The 25386-nt window shown below is 37.1% G+C and overlaps 1 protein-coding gene across 3 annotated transcripts in view; it reads right to left on the reverse strand.

Moving 5' to 3' along the window:
- The window catches only part of SLC25A12 (solute carrier family 25 (aspartate/glutamate carrier), member 12), a 259334-nt gene that overhangs the window by 62731 nt on the left and 171217 nt on the right, over nt 1-25386 (reverse strand). Inside the window, exons 1-3 of one of the 3 annotated variants that reach the window (XM_008576589.1) lie at nt 22017-22081; nt 21022-21075; nt 2228-2370 (exon numbers count right to left, since the gene is read on the reverse strand). In XM_008576589.1, the coding sequence (XP_008574811.1) occupies nt 2228-2370; nt 21022-21075; nt 22017-22028 (209 nt within the window). In that variant the 5' untranslated portion in view covers nt 22029-22081. Of the gene's footprint in view, nt 1-2227; nt 2371-21021; nt 21076-21389; nt 21580-22016; nt 22082-25386 lie in introns of those variants that run through there. The other 2 variants (XM_008576590.1, XM_008576591.1) reach the window with 2 other exon arrangements.

The following is a 25386-nucleotide window of genomic DNA, read 5'->3' on the forward strand; positions in this document are numbered from 1 at the left end:
GGCAACGGGATTGCAACCCTCGGTGTTGCCCCCGCGCCTCGTTCAGCCAGTGAGCGGGAACCGGTCTGTATGTGGGATCCGAACCCTCGGGCGGGAGAGCCACCGCACTTCCCAAGCGGCGCACTTATCCAGTGCACCACCAGGCCGGCCCGTGAAATGGGTTTTTAAAAAAGTAAACACTACTCAACGTTATTAGATTCTCCACACCAAAACTCATTATTGATCTTCTACTCTGGCAATTTAAACCCTTGATTCTACTTGACTACATGAAAATGCTCTACTTTAACAAAGCAACTCAGCCTAGGAGAACCATGTGAAGCTTCAGAGAAGATACAGAGATGGACTAGAGCAGATGGTCATGAAAGGAAACATCTAAAAAGACATGGATATTCTGAAAATAGGTCGCAGACCAAATTAATAATAAATACTCTGAAAATTTCTACAAGGGCTAAACGTATATGTTACCTTTAATAATTTTGAAGAAGGAATTCTAATTAATTAATTTTCATATGTCTTAATGTCTAATCACTACTGAGAGACCCTGTGACTAAATGGGTCAGTGATTGATCAGCTGATTTGACATTTTTAGAGAGACTAGGAACAAAATTTATAAAGGTTCCCCAATACCTGCCATTTATAAATGATATAAAATCTAAGACATAATACTTCTTCAACAGACATTTATTGACCACATAGTAAATCTCATGCACTGTGCTACGTTGTGTGGGACAATAAAAATGAATACAGTACTAATCTCGGACTCAAAGAACTTAAACCAACCTTTTCAACTTTAACTATTGCAACAGCCACCTAACTGGATTTTACTGCATGTAAGTCTTGCCCCACTACAACCTACCATTTTTCTAAAATCTGATCATATTTGTGGTAATGGAAATAATTTTTAAAGACTCCTTACTGCCTAGTTTTTCAAAATTTTCCACACAAGCACCTCTACAGGTAGGAGAAAGAATGTGGGCCCTCGGAGGCCTGGGGATGTAGCTTGAAACTGCCATAGCAAGCCAAAATTTTCTTTATATAATTTATACAAATATTGCATTCACTCCATAATACAGCCATATATGATTTTAATAAAAATAATGGTGGCTTTTCCTCCTTGAGTTGAGTATACTGACACTCTGGTAAGAAGCACCTTGTTATTTCTGTGACTTCACACACCCATACACTACCAGGCTAACAATAACTCCAAGACGGAGAGTCACGAGCCGCAGGATACAGTCAAAGCCCAGAACACAAGGTCCCCAACTCTGCTCCAACCATATTTCCCACAGCAACAAAGCAATGCCACAGCCACACCAAAGTACTTGCAACACAACTCCCACAATCACACTCCCTAAAACACACACACACACCCCGTTGATGTTTCTCGCCACTCCCGTTCCCTTTCCTGGAATTCTCCTCCCTACTTGTCCAACTATCAGCAAGCTCCTATTCATCTTGCCACATTTCATTCAGGCATCACCTCATCTATGATGCTGTCTTGACCACCCAAAACAGAGTTAACCATGCTTTCATGGGTGCCTTTTGTACCTTATATATACATATATTATAGTACCTTACTCCAGAAGGACTACTTTTTAAAAAATTTGTTTAGTCAACTTCTTTTCCTCCAGGCTATGGTCTTCTCCTAAAGGCCAGAAACCTCATTTTATTTATGTTTGTACTGATAATGCCCAACAGTGCTTGTCAAATGGTAGGTGTCGAATTGATGTTTGCCAAATAAATAAGTAGACAGATAAATGTAATTAATAACACTTCCTAAACTTTTCCCTGATTTATTTTCCATGATAGCACTTATAACCTCCTAACATGTTTACTTTTTTATTTTGTTTATTAGCTTTGTGAAACTGCCATAGCTATGTGTGGTTTATTTACTGATGTAATTCTCTAGCACCAAGTACAGTGCCTGAAACACATAGTAATCACTTGATATTTATTAAACGAATGAATGAAAGAATACACATAGTTATCTGGAACCCATTCTGCTCAGATTATTCAATATAGAATGTGGCTTTTCCCATTTTTTCCAAAAAGAAAGAAATGTTAGTATCCCTGATAATGGCAGTAAATAATACCATTTTTATAAACTGGGAAAAAAAGACATGTTTACCAATATTAACATTCTAGATACTTGTGAACTTCCGGTTTTCTTATTTTCAACAAGATATTCCAGAACCTTAGTTTTCAGAAAATGCATAAAGTTTCTTACCCATCCTTGGTTTGATCAGCTACTCCTGCCAAGAGCTGCACAATCTTTGGGTTGCTATTTGGATCATTATACAGTCCAAGATAGCGCTGGACAAAGTCTTCTGGGGTCATGTAATGTTCTCCATCGACCTCAGTACTGGCATACTAAAAAATAAATAAATAATGTACACTAAAAATTTAAAATATTCAATATCATTTTGTAGACAACAAACGTTTTGTGGAAAGGTAAATTAAAGGTCAGTATTAAAATCGCAATAAAGATAATAAATGAAGAATTCTCTGGATAGTGAAAAATCAAAAACCCAGAGCCTGATTTAAGAACACTGCAAAGTACTGATACATGCTACAACATGGATGAACCTTAAAAACATTATGCTAAGTGAAAGAAGCCAGACACAAAAGGCTGCATATTATATGATCTCATTTACATGAAATGTCCACAACAGCCAAATTCATATAATCAGAAAATAGAATAGGAGTTGCCAGGAACTGGGAGGAAATGCTTTGGAATTAGATAGGGGTGATGGTCACACAACACTGTAAACATACTTTAGAAACACTGATTGTATACTTTAAAATGGTTAAAATGGTCAAGTTTTGTGTTATATGATTATCACCATTAAAAATATAATGTATAGGGCCGGCCCGGTGGCGCACTGGATAAGTGCGCCGCTTGGGAAGCACGGCGGCGCTCCCGCCCGAGGGTTCGGATCCCACATGCAGACCGGTTCCCGCTCACTGGCTGAGCGAGGCACGGGAGCAACGCCGAGGGTTACGATCCCGTTGCCAGTCCCCGGTCCGGTACGAGGGCGACACTGAGGGTTGCGATCCGTTGCCAGACACGGAAAAAGACAAAAGACAAAAAATATATATATATATATAATGTATATATTAGTAAGATAAGAGAAAGACTAAGAAAAGCAAAAAGTTGGCCAGGACCTGAAAGTGAGAAAACAGCCTCTGTAGAACCCCCAGAGGCTTCCCTATCTACAAGGGAGTGAGGATGGGGGAGTCAAAAAGCATAACCTGCCAAACCTTAGAGGTGAAATGAATGAGAAAGGCATAACAAATAAGACCTTCCATCATAGGTATTTGTTCCAAGTTCCAACACTCATGTTTCTTTTCATAGCACACAAATGTTTCGCCTTTTACCAAGTTCCAGTAGCTGGAAACAAGAAACAAATTAAAATATTCCACCTTTTATGTTAGTTATGTTTTAAAATAAATAATAATAATACCCGCCTATCAAAGAACCTCTTCATTATTTTAAGGGTTTTATGTAGCATGGCATGACCAAACATGAACAACCAAAGCTCTCGCCTTTGGGTTGCAACAAATTAATTTAGTTACTTCGGTCAACCAAGAAAGCAGTAAGATCAGAAAATTTCCCAGAACTGAAGAATACAAAGGTTCACTGAAAGTCAAACACAAAAAATTAAAACAAAAATCCACACTAGGGCTTAGCCTGTCATCATAAAATTGCAGAACATCAGAATAAAGAGAAAATTATAAAAGCTTTCAAAGAAAAAACTAGGTCACATATAAAGAATCATGAATCAAGGGCATCATACTCCTCCACAACAATACTCGAAGCTTGAAGTCAGTGGAGTAAAGCCTTGAAAATTCTGAGAGAAATGATTCTGGAATTCTAAACTTAGCCAGACGTTCAATCAAATGTAAGGTCAGGTTAGAAGTACTCTGAGATATCTATGTTCTCAATACGTTTTTCTGCCTTCACGTATCTTTTCTCAAGAAGCTATGAGAGAATTTTTTAAAAAGGAGTGAACCAAGTAAAAGGAACATGTGGGATCCAGGAATAGATGATCCAACCCAGGGAACTGGCCAAAGGAAATCCCAAAACTGTGCTACAGGTCTCTAGAGTATCTCTTCCTGATTGGGGCAGATGGAGAGCTACAGAAGCAAAGCCACTGGGGAAATTGGAATGCCTAGTTATTCAAGTTATTTGGCTATGTGGCAAATAACACTCGGAGGAGTTCAAGTATTTGCTGAAATGTCACCTTCTCAATGAGACTACCTTTATCACCCTATTTAATATTACAAACCATGTCTATATCTGTATTCCCAATCCCCCTTATGTTACTGGTTTTTTTTCCTTAGCACCTGTCAACTCCTTATATTTGACTTACTATGTGTATAGTCCATCTCTCAACTAGATAGTGTTACAAGGGAAATAATCTTTGTTTAATTTGTTTACTATGTACCCTAAGCAATAAAAACAATGCCTAGCAAACAGTAGGTACTCAGCAAATATTTGTTAAATTAATGAATTAGTAGTAGATACACAAACAACTAAGGAAATAAAAGGTTTGGTTAAAAAAACAACAATAAAAAGTGTGGTAAAGGTCTTAACTCTATAAAAAAGTATTTTTGTTGTACAAAAATAGAAAATATCACAATGTATTACTTGGCTCAGAATAAAGGATTTATAGTCATAATAATGTAGATACCAAATAATAATTTAATACAAATTATAAGTATACAGAGAGAAATGGAGGGAGAAGAATAAGTAAATAGTATAAGGAAGCTAAGTTCTCAACTACTACAACAGAAAGTCAAAAAGTATCTAGAAATAGCAGTATAGAAATCTGAAGGAAAATATCAAAGTAAATAGCTAAAAGAGTTACAAATGGTTGCTTCTGAGTAGAAAGATGGGGAATAAGAATCAGGGCAAAGGACTGTTGGTTTGCTTTTTGTTAAGTAGTTCAAATGTTTGCATTTATGAATCTGACTCAACCACACCACCTGCTCTTTCAACAAGGAGAGAATTAAATCAGAAATGTCTCCTTTGTTTAATTCTGAAAAACATCACAGAGGCTACCTCTATAAATGCTATATCAGCCTAAGTCTTCTTTTGTGTGTGTGTGTGTGACCGGTAAGGGGATCGCAACCCTTGGCTTGGTGTTGTCCGCACCGCGCTCAGCCAGTGAGTGCACCGGCCATCCCTATATAGGATCCGAACCCACTGCAAGAGCGCCGCTGCGCTCCCAGCACCGCACTCTCCCGAGTGAGCCACGGGGAAAGGCCCCAGCCTAAGTCTTCTTATCAGACTAAGAAGTAGCCCAACGTGGACATTTTTGATAGCTGGTGCTACCAAAAGCACTCAAGAAATATCACCCCAAAATAAAGTCATTTTCTCTCTATATATGACTATAAAAGCCATTCCTGAAGGGGTCCCAGGTTTAAATCTTGGCTCTACAACTAACCCCCTGAATCCTGAGACAAGTCCAGTCACCTTCCAGGCCTATAGATATTTCACAAATCTTTAAAATGAAGACAAAAAAAATAATAATCTTTGATGTTTCAAAACAATAGGTATGTAACATAGGATTTTTAAAAAGCAAGCTGTAAGATATTGATGGTAATAGTGAGTGGATTCTACCAATTCCTGTTAATTGCTTCTTCTCTCCCTCATTCTTCAATACATGACATAATCAGACATGCTCTAGGAAGATGACAAAACCACCGTAGTTAAAGACAGGTAGGAGTGGGGAAAGGTACAATGTCAGGGAGACTACTGCAATTGGAAAGAAAGGCCAACATAAGAAAGTCTAAAAATAGAATTTAAGGAGAATGACAAGTCAACCACCAACTAGAATATTAGTGTCAAACAATGGTATGAGAAATATACTATGGGAACCAAAAAGGAGTGATTCATTCTAAGGACAGGTGGGATGAGGCCAGGAGGAGGTGGGAGAAAGTAACATTCAGAATGGGCCCTGCAAGTAAAATCCAATTTCAACTGCAAATGGAGAGAAAGGATACTTCACGCTAAAATAAACAAACAAAAACACCAAAATGAACAAATTAAAAATAAGAAAACACTTTTTTTTCTTGTTTGGGGGGCAAGGTTAGTTGGAGAGAGAAATGGTAATAAAGGCAGAATATACAAAGATAAAAATAGGTAGTAGAAGGTGAAGCTGAAAAGGCAGTTTGAGATAAGATAGTGAAAGATTTTAAGTGCGAAACTGAATAGTCTGAACTTTATTCTGTGAGCCATGGATATCACTAAAAATTTTAGGGGAGAGGAGAGACATGATGTGACCTGTGCTATCCCTGGTGACAATGTGAAAGATGGGTGGAGAAGAGAGGAACTAAATGGGGACACGGAGACCAAGTAGTGGCTATTGCAAAGATCCAGATGAAAGAGGCTGAGGCTTGCACCAAGGCAGTAGGAGTGAAAAGGAGAAAATGATGGGTACTTTCACCCATTGTCAATGGCTTTTTGTTTTATTTATTATTTTAATAGTGTTACATTCATACTATTAAAAATTGAAAAGATACAGAAAGATATACATTGAAAAGTCTTCCTCCTACCTCTGTTCTCTGTCACTCAATTCCCCATCCCATAGGCAATCAGTTTCTTATATGTACTCTGGAGATATTTTATATGTAAACAAGTAAATTATATATACATGATAATATATATACACCCAAATATATATGAGTATGTGTGTGTATATATATGAAATTATTATCCATTTCTCTTTTTTATACATACTATTTACACTGTTCTGCACATAGTGCTTTTTTCAAATTCAGTCCTTTTGAAAAGCAATTTGGCAATAAATAAGCACATACATATATACATACATATACAAGTATACATATACATCAGATATAAAGAACCACAAAAATGCTCACATTCTTTGACAAGGAATCCTGGGCCTGAATCCTGTGAAAAATTAAAAAGAGGGAAAAACTAAACACAAAATAAGAAAATACTAGAGATGGAGTATGGCAATCTTTGTTCTTTCTTTCATGATTTGAGGGTTGCTTTCTTAAAGAAATTAGCAGATGATAAAAGGCAGGGGGAAAATATGAAAACATTTCAGAGTTAATATTAGCAAAATTTGGCAACTGTCTATTCCTTTTTGCCACACCTGAATCTGATTGCCAGGACTATCACCACTACATACACTGAAGGAACACACACACACACACACACACACACACACACACTCTAAAAGTATATTATAGACAGGAAACCACCAGGATTTCACAACATCTTGACTTTAAAACTATCAGAAAATAGAGCAGCCTTAGCACAAACAAGCAAGGACACAGCAGCCAGCAAGGAAAACAAATGCTTTTGTTGAAATGTACTGAAACAGGCTTTGCCACTATCTAAGGTTATAAATGATGCCAGGGAACATTTACCCTAAGGTATTTTGGCAGTGTTTTCCCCAACTCTCCTAGTCTATTTTAACCTGACTTTAACCGAAAGATATAGTATATAGCTCAGAGGAAAAAACATGTCTTCTCACCCAGAAGGAGTCAGTACTTGACTTCTACAGGAGACAGTTAACTAATTTACTCATTAAATTAGAGACAATTACTCGGCAATTTCAGTAAGCCTGTGCCTGAACAGACAGAACCGAAGGAGTTTAGAACTGAAACTAGAATCTACCTAGTCAGTCAAAGTGCTAAAACATTTTAGGAACTATGCTAACAGAGAAAAGCTAGCACCTCAAAAATTGGTGATATATTTAAACCAAAAGTATTTTTAAAAACAAGAATGGCCCACTTATTTTAAACAACTTAATTACTTTTAATGCTTCTTTTAATTGATCTAATAATGTTTTAAACAGATTTTTTTTAAAAGTAAACATGGCCCAGAGTAACAATAAGGCTAGAAACAAGAAAATGTTGAGTGGCCTTACTGAGGCCTACTTTTTCTGCTAATCCACATGACTTGAGTGTTTACACTAAAAACGATAAAAAGCAATTTAAAATGAAGTTTTGGGTCTCCCAGACTGACACTTACACTAAAGATCTAGCATATCATGTAATTTAGAATTTTGATAATATCATTTCCACTTTGTTCCTATCATTTCAAAGGGTGAACTAAAATGACTTTAAATGAAATTAACCAAATATTATATCTACACTCCAAATATCTTTAGAGTTAATCATTTGCCATTTCAAAGATGTCTCTTAAGCAGTTGTAAATCCCTCTTGGGCAAGTCAAGGACACAATGAAAGACATTGACAAGAAGTAGCTGACAGTATCTGAACAAAAATAGGTAAGTCTCTTTTCTTGGTTAAACTTTTTCTAACCCCAACTCAAGTACTTGAAATGTAAAAGTGCACATAGCTTAGACATTTCCAGAAACATTTTTGGGTTTTTTTGGCAGCTGGCTGTTAGGGGGATCTGAACCCATGATCTTGATGTTATAAAGCTGTGCTCTAACCAACTGAGCTAACCGGCCAGCTCCCATTTCCAGAAACATTTAAATTCACATTGAGTATAGTTATGTTTGAAAAAGGCTTAGGTTCTGAAGCATGAGAAATAAAGTAGATCTTATGAGAGCTTAGAATCCTCATATATATAATCAAAATTATTATCTATAAAAGATGGCAGGGTTTCAAATACAGATAAATGTACGCTGAACTACCTCTAACTCCAAATGAGGTTATACCATCTAGAAATGTTTTGCCTACCAAGCCAACAACAGATCAACATATCAAGGCCTCACATGACTAGAGTAAATTAGATAGTAGTAATTCCTTTGCAATTTACCAAATTTAACCTTAAGTGACCTTTAGAATGACTGAAACTTACATTACAGATTAACTATTTTAACTACACACTACAAAGAACTCACACAGAATCCTAAATTTCCACTAAAAAAAAACAGATAAAAAGTTAACTTAAAATTCAATGACTTGAATGAGTGAGAAAAAAAAAAAAAAAACACAATTAGTCTAAATGATACAAATTACCTGCTTAAATGGTTTAAATTAAAATACAGATCCTTTGATGTTTTATATTTCTAAACGATATTCCAGAGATTGTTATAAAGGAAAATTCTGATGTTGTAAACAGAAAACTGGTTCTTTAAAAAAAAAATTATACAGTGTATAAAGGTCAAGAATTTGACTTGTTTCATTTCAAGCATGCACACTGAAACTGAGGTAATATATCTAGAAACACTACTTTTAAGCCAAAAATCTACTGAAATCAAATCTTTCAGGTTATTTTGCATTCATTTGAAAACTGTGTGAGGAGCACTAAGCCTACTTACTGGGGATGCAGAGATCAGTAAGACACAGTTCCTGCCATCAGGTAGCTCAGAGATGATGGCATGATGGACAGTGAAACTGGGGTCAGAAAACTTGGGTTCTAAATGCCTGTACCATTAACTCATTGAGAGTTTTTGGATAAAATATGCAGCTTCTCTGAGCCTCTTCTCTAACAAAGAGTTACAGATAAATAGCTATACTGCTGTGGGAAAAAAATGAGATCTTGAACACGTCGATCTTTCCATAGAAATTGTAAAATACATGCATATCGAAATAGTTATCATAAAATGCTTAGAAACAGAAAACCATAGGGTCCATAGTTTCCCTCCTTGCTTATTGAATTTGTCTGCTTTTGCCCAAACATGAAGGAGTAATTGTTATAACTCTTCATCTCTATCCAAATCAAGGTTTCCTCAGGGTTGGCTTCCAAATCAGTCCTAACTGGTCTAGACAGCTTCATCTCTGCTTATCCAACATGTGGCTGTAATATGAGTCAAAACAAACTGTTCCCTCATGACTTTGCTCCAACTGAGATGAAATGACATTTTTAGATCTTAACATCCATTCAATTTCAGTTAACTCAAATGACAATATCACAAAGTTTGTTAACTACAGATATCACATAAAGCATTTCCCATACAGAAAAATGAATTATGTGATCAATGGAGGAGGATGATAGGTACCAAGGCAAGAGCTGAGCCGTATGAAACTAACCCTCTTGCTGTCCTTTGCTATTACTGCTCTTACTTCCAACAGAAGCCAAGTTTAGTCAGGAATGTATGCCCTTTCACTACACAAGTGCTCTGCATAAGGAGTGAAGACCACAGCAGATCTGACACACAAACACTGTTAGAACAGCATGATACAGAATCCACCTTATTTTAGTATGTTGGCTTGACTAGAATGAAAGTGTTCTATCATAAATAATATCTTAATGAGAAAAAATTGACTTTAAACACATATAGCCACACTGACATTTTAACAATTTTAAGCCACATTAATTTTTTTAAATAGGGATTTTAATTAGTAAAGTTTTTCTGACACTACTAAAATCGACTACATGTGCATTAGGAAAGAGCAGTTTTATAAATCTAATTTTAATTAGCCCTTTCAGTTGCATATCTCATATATACTGGAAACAAACCTTGTATTTGACTTTGCAAAGAAAATTCTTCATAATCCTGCCTTTCTAACTCAGAAACACTATGCACTTATTTTTCTTTTTGCCTTAATACATGTATTTTCACTCTCAGCTACTTAACAATGCAGTTCCTAACACAGCAGGGAGGTACAAGACCCCTATTAATCACTGAAATCAAATGAAGCTATCATAATAAACTAGGTCTACCAAAACAATTTTTCCCTCAAAATGGCCAAAAACCTTGGAAATAAAATAATAACCCCAGAGAACCCAATAACTGGAACTAGGAAGCTTCCCAAGGCAGATTAAGTTGAATAATTAATTTGCACTGTTCTTTAAATAAATACTTCAGTCTCTTGGTCTAAGTAACCATAGGAACATACAAGGAGCATATATATTTATAAGCCGGGGCATAATCATGTCTCTAACAATAGAGGTACACCTCCTAGAGGAACAGAATGCCTTAATGTTGGTAAACTTTGACTAAATACCAAGATTTTTACTACATAGAAAGAAAGACCCTTATTCTGATAGAGTGCAGAAAGTAGTAAAAGATCTAAGAGACAGATCAACTGAATGCAACGTATGAACCTAGCTTGGATCCTGTTTTCAATAAAGCTACTTTAAAAAAAATATGAAACAGAAATTTCAACACAACAGAAACTGATAATATTTAGGAATTTTATTAGGTGTAATAATGGTATTATGGTGTGGTTGTTTTTTTAGAGTCCTTATATTTTAGAGATACATAACTGAAGTATTTATGGATGCATCAATATGATGTCTGGAAACTACTACAAAATAAGCCAGTGCAATATAAATGAAGCAAGATTAGCCATGATAACTGGTGAAGCTGAGCGACAGGTGATTCATTATACTATTTTCTCTAGATTTGCATGTTCAAAATTTTCCATAATTAGTTTTTTTAAAAGGTTACAGAAAAATGAGATGATTCTGTATGTACTAACATACTAACATACCAGTATATCCAAACATATTAAGTAAACAAAAGCAAGTTGCATTAAGTACATAAAGCAAAGGTCCCACATTTGTTGTATAACCTTGAGCAAGTTACTCAACCTTTCTGGGGCTTAGTTTCCTCATCTATAAAATGAAAATACAAATACTATAGTACCAACCATATAGCATCATTCTGAGGATTAAATATGATATGTATAAAACACTTAAAATACTGTTCATAACAGTGACTCAATAAGTATTAGCTATTATTACTTATGCTTTGAAAAACCACAAAACCCTATATTTTCTAAGTAAATGCACGGGAAAAGATCACCTTAGGTGGCAGGCAAGTATCAGGATTTGGGGTGGAGTTCAGAAAGGATTTCAAGCCTTCAGCCTTATACAGAATGTTCTAATTTTGTTAAAAAATGTATTCATGTATGAATGTATAATTTAAGGCTGTAAGTCCTTTAAGAACAGAGATGTCATTCACTGTCATACTTTTATTATTTTTATTCCTCTGTCCCCCACTGTCATACTTTTAGCACCTAGCACAGCACCTGGTTTAGTAGGACAATTGATAGCAATCTGTGTTGAACAGGATTGCTCAAAATAATGAGCTATGGGATGGAGGGGGTAGGGAGTGAATAAGAAGGAAACTAAGGACAGGAAGACCACTACAAGAAAAAAACTAGAAAGAAGAGTACAGGTATCTGAAGAAAGAGTAAGGTGAGGCTACATTTCTTCTTCAGAGGTCCTAATTTTGTTTTTTTTGTTTGTTTGCTTGTTTTTTGTTTTTTAAAAGATGACCAATAAGGGGATCTTAATCCTTGACTTGGTGTTGTCAGCACCACGCTCACCCAATGAGCTAACCGGCCATCCCTGTATGGGATCTGAACCTGTGGCCTTGGTGTTATCAGCACCACACTCTCCCGAGTGAGCCACAGACTGGCCCAGAGGTCCTAATTTTGGTTTGTTATTTGGTTTGTCTTTTCACTTAAGGTATTTTTGCAGATAGTATGAAAGCAGTGCTAGAAAGGGATCTATCAAATGCAGTAGTGCTGACTTGGCAAAACCCTCTGGAGACACAAGAGTCTCCCAGCCTCCCCGGGCCATCCCCAAGCTCACAGGTTTTCTAATCCCTTATATGATGGACATATACATTTCTTATTTTTAACCCGCCCAGCTTTCCTTCCCCTCTTTTCTGGCAACTGCATGCTAATTTTCCTTCCAGGTACACCCCTCCCAAACTCTCAATCTGCACAGGTGATTCAAGTGGGGCTAATTCTACTCAACAGTTCCAGAGGCGAGCATGTGACCCAAATCTGGCCAATGAGAGAACTGCATCCCTCTGGTATACAGTTTGGGAAGGATCGGGTAATAATTCCTAGACTTAACCCAGAAATTGGGAAAAGGGTGCTTTCTTTCTGCTGAAAGTGCTGAACTGGTAGGATTTTAATTTGGGGCTACTCCACATGGCAAAACTTTTCTGAGAATGAAGCCAGCATAAAGAAAGCTAAAACTAAGAGATCAGAAGTACAGGACCCTTGGTGATATCAGTTAAGCTCCCAATCCAGTCACAGCTAGAGCTAATACATCCTGGGCCCAGGATAACTGAATTTCTGTCACTTAAGACTGGAATAGTTTTGACTAACACATCTTCCAAATGTGTTTCTTCCAGTTCTAGAAGCCCAATGCTGGCCATAGCAATGGTTTCAGTGCAAGAGGCTTTCCAGAATTTCCACATTACTAAGTAAGAGAGAGCTGGACAGAACAGGGATATGATGATTTAAAAAAAGAAGTTACACACATAATGAATTACAAGTCTGTCTTTCAGGTCCATGTCTCAGTATTTAAGAGCCTGTAATTGTGAGACAGAAGAGGGGGATAGGCCTGTGAGCCAAACTGACTGCATTATCCCTGCAGAGGAAACTTTGTTACTTTTCCATTCCTCAGTCATGAGACACCCAAGGCACATGATTACCCATGGCTCGCCCTGATAAAATAAACTGAGATAAGAAATGCAAAATCCATCCCTAAGGCTTGTTCCCCATAATTGTAAAAATTAAGTTACAGATTAACCTTAAGACCCCCTTAGGAGTTCCCACATGTGCACAAAGCTTCAAGGCAACCGTTACAATAATCCTCCTGGGATGATGATAATGACCACCACCACCATCTTGGACCTACTAAGCCGGTGCAAGGACCAAAGCCCTAACTGAGCATGTGCTCATGAAGCAACCAGGAAGAACAGAAAGGACTACCTCCAGAGGCACAGAATGATGACACTGGCCTGTACCCCTTAACTCCTTTCCCTATGAAGGACCCTGAACAGCTCCCCTTGGGAGCCTAGCTTTCCTGTACCTACCCACCTTATGTTTGTCTATCTCCTCTTTTAATAGTGCTGCTTACTTTACTGCTGGGTGCATTGTTCACTTCTATGACTTTGAGACTGCAGAGTCTAATTCAGTAACAGTTGGACTATTATTCCCTTTTTGGTCTAGACTAAGCAATTGAAAGTTCAGGAAAAAACCTGCAAATATCTTCCATGGTCTCTCAAGTCTCCTAGCTTTAGACTATGGCTATTCCTCTTCTCAAAATCTTACAGACTTGAGAGAAATTATCTCTTATATTAATATTCTGAATATGGGGATTTGTGAAGATCTTCAATGCATCTCAAGAATGTGAGTAATTAACTGATTACAGGTACATAATCATAAACATATATTAACATCTTAGTTGCTTTATTAGATCCAGCACAGTTATCTGGGAAAGACAAGGGATTCAGATCCTATTCGGGGGAAAAAAATCATCTCAGCTTAGAAAAGAAGGAAGGGGACAAGCAACTAAACTTTACTTGGTTCTCCATTTATCAGACACAGTTTACACATTACTTCATTTAATCTTTGTGACATGCCTATGTGCTAGGTGTGGTTATCTCTTCTGAGACAAATGAGGAAACAGGCTCCAAAAGTAATGTAAACATATGAGGTCACACAGCAAAAAAGGGTCAAATTAGGATTCAAATCCAAGTTAGACTACAAAGCCCATGTAGTCTCGAGCTATACTGTGCTGCTCCCTAGATGAAAGGGAGATTCATTCAGCTCAAGATGTTCGAAGAATGTTCTAAGAACCCTATAGACAGGAGGATATTAAACTGGAATAATTACAGCCTACTAAAAGCAGTCATCCATGAGAAAACAGAAATGTAAAACAAACAGTTAACATATAAATGTGATCTATTTAAACTATAAATTCAATCATTCAACTTCCAAAGTGAAAGACTTTCAGTGGTTTCCATGCTACTCTTAGAAAGAAATCCAACCTCTTCTCCACGGCTCCACACAAGGCCCTGCTTGATATGGCTCCTTCCACCTCAATTCTTACTGGCCATTCACCCCCGCACTCACTGATGCTTCGGGTACACTGACCTCCTTTCTGTTTGGTGAACATACAAACCGTTTCCTATGTCTAAGCCTTTGCACACGTGAGCCCTGTGTTTGGAATTCTCTCTACCACCTCACTTTTACTCATCCTTTAGTTCTCAACTCTAATATCACCTTCTCAGGAGCCTTCACTCACCACACTCTTAAGAAATAATGGCCCTTTTTATCATTTTTTTCTTTATTGGACTTGTCACAATCTGTGGTTATCTTTCTTTTTTTTTAATTTGTGAGCTTTGTCTGTCTCACCCCTAGAAGGGTAAGGTCCTACCTTCATTGAACTCCTCTCTCTTACCCCTACCCTCACTGAATCTATCTTATCTTTATAAAGGTAAAACCTAGCACAGTGCTTAGCCTGGCACATACTAGGTAATTAAAAATGTATTAATATATAGTAGAACATGCCTTTTAATAACACTAATTTTCTTATCTTTTCAATTATTTTTTAATCCTTCGGATTGATACAAGGACAAATTCCTTATAGCACTATGTAGCACTATGGTGCTAATCTGCCCTTAATGCCTAATACTTTTTTTTTTTTAATGAGAACTCTATAGAGTTTATGGTAAATACTCACTAAAGATAAAGGTTACCACCTTCAATTCCTATATTCTGAAGAACTTGTGAAAACCCTTAATTAGCATGCTGAATAAAACTACAGATCCTCTTCTCTGTGTCCCATATTGGGTTTATTCAATCCAATTTATGCTGGGAAGTCCTCTTTCAGCTTCAGGTTCTGAGTTGCTAAGTTCTTACTGTTTAAATTATTCACTTGCGCAAAGTTTAATACATACACATTGAAGCTTTGTTTTTATTTTCCGCTTTATTCCTTCCCCAACCAAATTAACAATCTAGTATCTATCCTTTCATACGTTTTTCAATGCTCATTAAATCATACACAAACATATATGTGCAAAATTAACACAACGTATATGAAGTGACTTCATTTTACAAACCAGAATCATACTATATACACTTATTTGCATCTTTCTTTTCTTATTTAATAGTACAGTGGAAATCCCTCTAAATCAGCTGGGATGAGCCTAACTCATTCTTTTTAGTATCTGTGTAATTTTCCATGGTATGATAATTCCATAATTTTTCTACCACCCCCCTTTGATGGCACTTATTTTGTTTCCCTTTTTTTTTTTTTTGAGGAGAAATTGAGTGCTACAATGAGCAACCTTGTAAATATATATTCTTATGAATATTTTTAGTTCTACTGGATAAATATCCCCAAAGTAGGTATGTTTGCGTGATATTTTCTTTTTATTTATAACCATTGCCACATTGCTTTCCAAAGAATGTTTCCACAAATATTATATGACAGCACCCTTTTCCTCCACATTAACTCTCAATAGATGTTATCACCCTTTAAATGCTTGATATTCTTACTGTAACTGTAATATTGTGCTACACATCCCATATTTCTGAAAACACAGTCCTAATGTATATTCCAACAAAGAGGAATGGTCTCTTGCTAAAAGCCCTGCTTAATTCCCTCCTTAACTAAGCCTACTGTCAAAAATAAGAAAATAAACAGACAGTATATAAACAAATATTTATTGAATAAAAGGACATTTCTTTCAATTAAAAGTTAATAAGTAATCATAAAAACCCCAAGGAAGAACCATTCTTTGTTTATATTAGCAGCATCTTCTTCCACTTATTCTCTAATCTAAAATAAACAAGACAAAAAAATGCATTTTCATAATTTTATATGGGATATGATCTTCATTGTTACATTGGTGGTAATGAAAAAAAAAAGGACCAAAATAATATTTGAGTTCTACATTTTGGTAAGTTTTGGGTTGGGCATGTAAAGTTGTACAGTATCAACATGTATTGCTTTTACTATACAATACACTGACAAATGAACAACAAAAAGTCTATCAAAGAATAAAGATTTTAACGGACCTTAAAAAATCATTAACTTAAAAGTGTTTATAAACCTATTTTGCCACAAAACACAGACAAGATTAGTTCTTCATTTTGAAATTTGTCAGCTTCTAACAAACAGCCTGTGACATTCCTGCTGTCCCCACCTCACCTCTTCTTCACTGCTTCTATTGTCTCCTTTGCTACTGTGGACTTCTGATGTAGCAAAATTGGGTCAATGATAGTGTGTGGGTGAGAGAGGTAAAAGAAGAAAGAGATAAATCAAGAAATGACAGTTGTAAGGGTAGTAATGGTAAAATCTTAGCTTGACGTTTGGTTTTAAAATTACAGCACAGTCTAACACATAAGAATTCATTTGTTGTGCTCCAATTTCATGATTGTGGTGGGGTGGAAAGGGCAGGAAAAGGCAGAATCCTAGTGAGTATCAGTGATTTTTTTTTTTAACTAATAGAAAATATAGCTCATCAAAATCTGAGAAGCAATAAAGAACACAGAAAAAAATGAACCCACTTCCCTATACTCAAAATAATAATGCTTTACTCTTACAAAGCCCTTCTCATGAATTTGCACGCACAATTTCACAAATCACAGATATAGCAGTACTCTCAAATAGGACTATTTTGTTATTTTATAAAACACATGATTTGTAAGCCACACTGTCTATTTGTAAATTTAGACCATTAATGACACAGTTCTAAATTTTACAGAGCTTTCAATTAAACTCTAAAATTTAAAATTAAATTTTCTTTCTGTAGTCTTTAAATAGTTCAAATGATACTGAACTCAAATGATCCCCCAAATCCCACCAAAACCAAATCATACTAATAACAGAATAATCAATATTTTAACCTTTACTATATACCCTTTATGCGAAACTCCTACCTGAAACTCCCCTGGGACCAATCTCCAGAGTTCTCCTCCCCTCCTCCTCCTTCCCACTCCAATTGTAGATATCACTTATAAATCGGTCCCTGATCCTCTGTCCTATATATTTTATATTTAATCCCCCTAACCACAAGGATTCATCTACCACTTACACAAATTTGTATCTGTCCAAACCTGACTTTAACTTAGTGGAACACATTTGTTTAGCAACCAAACTTAACTCCCTCCACACATACAAACACAAAATTCCCAAAATAGATACCTTATTAGTTAACATCTATCCTAGAAACGCCAGGTTCACTAATCTTTCCTTTACTCTCACATTTAATACCAAATTTAATAGATTCTTCCCTTAAAAAGTCCCTGACATTGTCCTTCCTGTACATTTCCCCAGCCATCAGTCACTCCAGATCATTATCTCCAACAAGTATTATTTCAATAGCCTACTAGCTGATCTCCTTACCTACTTCCAATCTCTCCATACTGTACCCAACATACAGAAATAATTCACCACTTCAATTTGCCTACTCAGAAGCCCATAGTGCCTCCCGGCTGTTTCAAATCCAAACTCCTTGGCCAACTCTTCTAGATAGCATATAATCGTACTTTTTTATTTTATCACCTAAGTAACCAGATTTCTTTTTCTTTAACTTAACAACATAGCTGCCATTAGCTCTTGACATACTCGTCTTTCAAAAATCATCCACTGTTTCAAGATCCTACAAGCAACACAGTGGAAAGGTTAAGACTATGGGTTCTGGAGTTTGATTTGAACATGGTCTCTACCACTTGTGAACTAAGTGACATTAACCAAGTCATTTAACCTCATCTATAAAACAGGTATACTAAATCTACGTAAGGTTGTTATGAAAATTAACACAATGTCCTTAAAGCACTAGGCCAATGTCCAGCATGCTCTAAATGATCAATAAATGTTAGCCACTGTCATTATAATTCTATGGTCACTCTGCTCTAGGCAAGCCAATCTGATTGCTCTACTGCGGGCTATGCATTTGCCATCACTATTCTTGACTCCCTCAATCACAGATCATTAGAGATGAAATAGGCCTCACAGAGGAGCTAGTCCAATCATATGTTCACATCATTCAAGTCTTGGCTCAATTTTCCCCTTCAATTATTCAACTTGGTGTCTACTACCAAACCAAATGTAAGTGCATGGCATGTAAGTCCTTAGTAAATATTGGTTGGGTAAATATGTTAAGTGGTAAGGAAATATGTAGTTAGCATGTATTTTTTCTTATACTGTATCTAAAATGTTAATAAACCATATACATCCATAATAAAACTGTTTCTTTTTTTTTCTTCCTTTTTGTCTTTTTTACTGACCGGTAACGGGATCACAACCCTCGGTGTCGCGCCCGGCAACGGGATCACAACCCTTGGTGTTGCGCCCACACCGCGCTCAGCCAGTGAGCGGGAACTAGTCTCCACATGGGATCCGAACCCTCGGCAGGAGTGCCGCCGTGCTCCCAAGTGGCGCACTCTCCAGTGCGCCACCGGGCCGGCCCTAAAACTGTTTCTAAATCGTACCTCATAGCTTCAAATAACTGTAGTTTGAAGTATTCAAGTCAGGAATAAAAATCTAATGTTACTTGGTAACTGTCCTCAAATTAAGCCAATTAGCTATATTGTATCTTTCTAGCTGTTTCATGCCTTCCTGAAGGTATCTATGTTCTTTCTCTCTCATCTACCAATAATACTTAAGTTGATGCTTTATACTTAGTGCTAAATGCAGTTACGAATTCCAAAACTTTTCAATATAAAAATAAAAGAAGGGCATCATTAAAATAATCTGTAAAAAGATTATGATAATGTTAAAAACATTAAATGAAAAGCTAAGATTTAAAAGTTGTCAAAGAGCTATGCACAGTTCTGGCCTGGCTCCTTGTACCTCTAAACTGCCCCCCAAACCCCATCCCCCCCCCAAAAGAAATTCATACAGAATCACAGATTTTTTTTTCCATACCATTTTTAAAGCTGGAAAGACCTCAATTCCCATTCCCTTATGTCACATTAAGTCCCACATGAGAAGATGAAACCCGGGAAGGTTAGATAATTAGCCTAAGGGTACAACAGCCAGATAGATGCAGGGCTGGGAATTGAACCCAGTGTTCCTTATACCTAGGTCAATGTTCTTTTCATTACATCATGAAGCATTTCAAAATGATTCCTTCTATGCCTACTAAATTTAGAAAATAAAGTTAACTCCTCACAAAACAACTGAATGTAATCATATGATGTGGTTAATACTGACATATTTTTGGCTATTCTCTAGCATACTTGTGAGGAATAAAGCTTTCAAGACATAAATGCATCATTTCTATTACAACTACTTTTGTTCTGGAAAAGACACTTCCCTTATCAGATTTAATAAAATTTAAGATTCCTGTTTTTACTAATTTTCATGAACTACACATATGTATGATCATCTATGCGGCCTCCTCCTCAACAATAGCTTAAGCAAAGCACATCTCAAATAAAAATGTCATCTATTCCAGACTCGTTAGCATGTGTTAGAATCTGCTCCTAATATAGAATCACAGACTTTTGGAATTGGAAGGAAACTTCAAGATGACCTCTCATTTTACAGAGGAAAATAATACCCAGCAGGGACCTGCCCAAGGTCAGTGTCTGCACAAGAACCCAGATCCAGTATGGAGAGATCTCAAAAGAAGATTTCAGAGAAAAACACAATATTTAGTGAAACACCTTAGGTTGTCTCCCTATACATCGACTTCTTAAGTACAACTTCCTGCATAGGGAACTTTTGAAATTTAAGAAAAGAAAGCAAAACAAAAGACTAAGCCAACTTTTTTTTTTTTTAAGTCTACAGCAAAGTCACTGATCCTAAAAGCATAGCAGAAATTAAGGTAGATCTTTGCAAGAATCTTAGAGTGTAATGTTTTGTAACAAAACCCCCAAACATCTATAGATATAAATAAGCAAAGTGGAAAAAGACACACACAAATTAGGAATAGCTATAATATTCTTATATCTATAACAAATTACACGGAGGATTACTCATAAGTAGGAAAATTTTATAAACATGCAACTTTCAAGGAAGAAAAAGTTTTTAGTCACCACACCTATCAATTATACCACAATGCCAAAGTATTTTAAAATTTTATCTTGGTGTTTAAGGGAAGCTGGAAATTCTTCTTTGTAGTCTTCTTTTACATACCTTACGTCATGTAAAGGAAAACAATAAATTGAGGAAAACCTTTTATCAACCCTTAATATAAAGGAAAACTTTAATCAAAACTTAATAAGAGAATTCTATATTGTCCTGCTATGTTTGTAAGATACATAAAAACAGAATATTCCTCAAAGATAAGGCCTGAAAAGCACTAAAGACACCTTTTTTGTTTTCCAATGAAACACACACTACACAAGGCAATGTACCTGAAGAAATATGTTTCTTAACTCATGAGGATCACCCCGCTTGGTGGTGTGCACCTGTAAGAAAAAAACAGAAAGGAGACAGTTACTGTTTCACTAGAGATCACACAATCTCTTCAGAATAGAATTCAAATCGCTAACAATCGATGCTCTTATCTTTCGTAACTGGCATTTAGTTGAAAACAAACCAGAAGCCCTAATTGCTGATATCAACTGTCAAATTAGAGACAGGTAACCAGAGGGGGGAAAAACAGGTGTGAATAGCCTAACATACAGCAAATCTACCGGACAGTACTTCCTCCGGACTGAAAAAGGAAAGTAATTAAGTACTTTACTCCACGACTACTAGCAACCTAATACCAACCACCTACCTTCAAATCAAGAGGCCAGCAAGAGCGAAGCAACAGGAAAGCTAAAATACTCAAATTAATCGCATGGCCTAGCAGCTATTCTTCCCGATGGAAAGCAATCCTAGCATATAATTATCTCCGCGCCCCCATCCAACCTAAAATATGAGAGCTGCCACAAATACAAACACTTTCCATATCCTGCAACCTGCAACGCAAATGCCAACCATTGCCCTCGGCCGTACTGAGGCTCCAAATTACTCAATACCCACCCCCTCCCCCACCGCAATACACTGATGCCTTAAGTATCCCCAGCTTTACTTGTCACTTCCTCCCACTCCCTTTCCGATGATCTCCAACTCCGGACTCACAATCCCATGCACCTTGGGCAAGACACTACTCTTCCTTCGCCGCCCCGTCGCCCTCACAGGCCCCTTTAACTCACAATCTCTCCTCCTTCCCCTCCCCCAGCCCGGCATCCTCTCCCTGCGGTTCAAGCCCCGCACAGCTCCCCCACCCGCGAGCTGGAGCCCCTGGACGCGCTATCTAAGAACTAGGCAAAGAAAGAAATGGGAAGAGGTGGGGTGCTGCAGGCAGGACCCTTGGAATGTCTCTTATGCAATAAAAGCAGCAGCAGAGAGTTGGAGTCACCTTGACCGCCATGCTGTGCTCGGAAGCCGGGGACGAGCGAGCGAGCGAGCAGGGCCGAGCTGTCAGGGCGCGCGCGCGCCGCCTCCCCGGCCGTGCCCTCCCCGCTCGCCGGCGCCGCGCGCGTCCCTATGCAAATAAGCTCAGGCGCGCCGCGCGGGTAGAGGGCCCTGCACCCGGGCCAGAAAGGGGGCTGCTCACGGGCCCTTCCGATCGGCGGAGGAAGGGATGCACCTCTCAAGGGGAGGACTGGAGTGCTAGCCGTGGGATTCCGACGCGCCGCGCGGTTGCCACAGCTGAGTCGCCGCCAGGAAGCCCTAGGTTTCCTGAGGCCTCTTATAGGGGGTGTGGCTTTGGGCACAGACCAGCCAAAGTCGTTTTCCCTGAGGCTTAAAAGAGTACTTGGTGTCTATACTGATCAAAATTTCGAAGAATCAGAAAGCATGTCCTATTAATAACAATAATGAATTAATGACAAGTAATGGCAAATACTGACAAAAAAGATTGGGAACCACTCACTCTGGGGGTAACCTAAGTAAACATAACTTGAGAAATATGCCCCTAAATTGGCATGGGACGAATACACTTAATATATTTTTCTTCGTGGCTTATTCGCAGACTCGCCCCACTTTCCTAATCACCCAAGTCCTTTGTGCAATGAGGTGGGATACAAATGCATACGGAAAAAGCTCCACTTGTCTTTGATAAGGCGGGCAACGAATTGTCCCTTTACGTGAACAGGAAGTAATTCTCTGATTTCCAGCCCTACCTAAGAAGTAGTAGCTCTAGCCTGAAACAAAATAATGTCATTAAAACTAAGTCTTGCCGTTATGACTATATTAGGCCACATATTGATTCACTCAAACATTTACTGGGCATTAACTACATACCAGACATGGTCCTGCTTGTAAAGAACGCAAAGACAACATATAGTCCCTACCCACTAGGCGCTTACAGATGGTCAATTCTTCCCCACAAACCCCAGCCTCATGTGTATTTTACTGCTTGTGTTTAAAGCATGCTCCTTGTAAAGATTTTTTTTAAAAGTCCAACAACTTCAAGACTTATCATAATTTCATTTAGCTCTCTATTCCCTCTCCACCCTCCTTCACATCTCACATGAGGCTTCCCATTTCTCCAGTCTCAATCATATTTGTGTTAGGTATCCAAGTTAATAGAAATGAAGAGGAGTGGCAAATGAAAATTGCTGATAAGTAATGCCGCATCACTAGTACTCCCAAGATGAGCTTTTCTGCTGCAGTTGCTTTATCTGTATGCCACTATTACATCTCTTTCGCCAGTCTATTTAAGGCGGTTTTTTTTTTTTTTTTTTTTTTTTTTTGTGACCGGTAAGGGGATCGCAACCCACCGGCCATCTCTATATAGGATCCAAACACGCCGAGGGAGCGCTGCTGCGCACCCAAGGCCGCACTCTCCCGAGTGCGCCACGGGGCCGGACCTATTTAAGGCGTTTTGAACAATGTAATATTTTGTCTTATTAGCCCTTTATGTCCCTGATACCTGCTATTTCTTTAAGTCTTATTCTTTAACTTATATTTTTAAGTTTCTGTAAGTAGAAATCTCAAGATGTTTATTTTATGTTACTTTACAAGGGAAGGATGTCTGTTTAGTAGCCCAAAGTCCCTCAGTTTGAATAAAAGTATTGGGAAAGGAAGGCATTTATTTGGAGTATTTTATATAGGAAAATGTGGTTGTTGACCAAATCCATATTGTTGGATTGAAAATTTAAGGTTGGACCAGCCCCTCCTAAAGGGGAAGACAACATTACATTTAAAGATAGCCAACCACAATAACTCATTGGTAGAGGCAACAGGCCACAATGAAAATTTTCTTGATTAAAAATAGCTGATCTTTGAGCAAGCTCAAGGGCTTCACTGGTACCAATCTAGTTGCAATGAAGATAATATAATAATTTAAAATTGAATAAGTCTGTCATATGGAGAAGATAGAAGAGCTCAGATATCCTAAATAAATGAGAGTTTTGCTAGATTTTTCATCTATCGAAATATAATCATCATCAATAACATACTGTATTGCATTACAAGCCCTAAAGTGCCCCAATGTATTAAAAGTACATACTATAGGAAATGCAGTAAGTGCCAAAAGCATATAATATAGAATTTATGCCCTGAAAAACATTGCGAATTGTCATTATGTTGTAATAATTCGCTAATAGTATTAGAAGAACTTTTAGCAAATTAAAATTTACTTTTGCCTCAATTGTAGATGATCAGGGTTGGAGGGAAATTTAGCCAATGAATTATAAAAAGACAAACCTGTCAAAAAAGATACAATGTATTTGGAAAAAAAGGATAGAAATAACACAAACTTTCCATGATTTTTTAATACACATCAGTATAATAATTTAGAATTCTTTAGGTCACAAATGTTGTTTGTAAACAAGAAATAATTTTAAAATTGTGGAATAACTTTAAGTTAAAAATTTGATAATTAAGACAACCTAAAAAGAATGAAATTTCAGAAAGCAAAATTAGAAGTTAAAGGCTAAAAGAGTAGTTGCAATTGTATTTTATTTTCATTCTTTACCCTAAAAATTAGATGTGATTAAATAGTTACTTTTTAGAATTGGTTTCATGAAAGATTCAATATGTAGCTTAACTGAACTTGGAATTTAAATCTGCTGGTGAAGTTTTTGCAGGTTGCAGGTGATGTACAGGTTGAGTATCCCCTATCCGAAATGCTTGGGACCAGATGTGTTTCCGATTTTGAATTTTTTCAGATTTTGAAATATTTGCATATATATAATGAGATATCTTGGGGATGGAACCCAAGTCTAAACACAAAATTCATTTACATTTTTCATATACAATGGTTCTTCAAAAAGTTCATGGAAAATGCATATCATGAAAAAACTATGCATGGATTTCAAAAAATTTTTGTACCAAAATAAACTCGTACTAACGTATTATAACATGTCTAAACAAGATCTAGTTTGAGGCACTAAGAAGGATAAGACATCAGTTTGAAAAGAGCCCCTATTAGCACAACATAAATTTTGCTAAAATTGAAGCAAGAACAAACAACAAATTTATGGTGAAGCTTGGGTGGAAGAATGGTGAAATCATGAATGCTTTATGAAAAGCTTATAGGGATAATAAGCTTTTCAGAAAAAAGTTCCCAAAGAAATCAGCAATTTGCAAATGAAGAGCTCGTTTTAAGAAGGGATGAGACAATGTTGAAGGTGAACCCCACAGTAGCAGACCATCCACATAAAGTTGTGAGGAAAAAATTAATCTTGTTCATGCCCTAACTGAAGAGAAGAGAGGAAATGATAGCCAACACCACAGACATCTCAATTGGTTCAGCTTACACAATTCTGACTGAAAAACTA

This window comes from Galeopterus variegatus, unplaced genomic scaffold (genome assembly GCF_000696425.1).
Source record: "Galeopterus variegatus unplaced genomic scaffold, G_variegatus-3.0.2 Scaffold1370, whole genome shotgun sequence".
Classification (NCBI taxonomy): domain Eukaryota; kingdom Metazoa; phylum Chordata; class Mammalia; order Dermoptera; family Cynocephalidae; genus Galeopterus; species Galeopterus variegatus.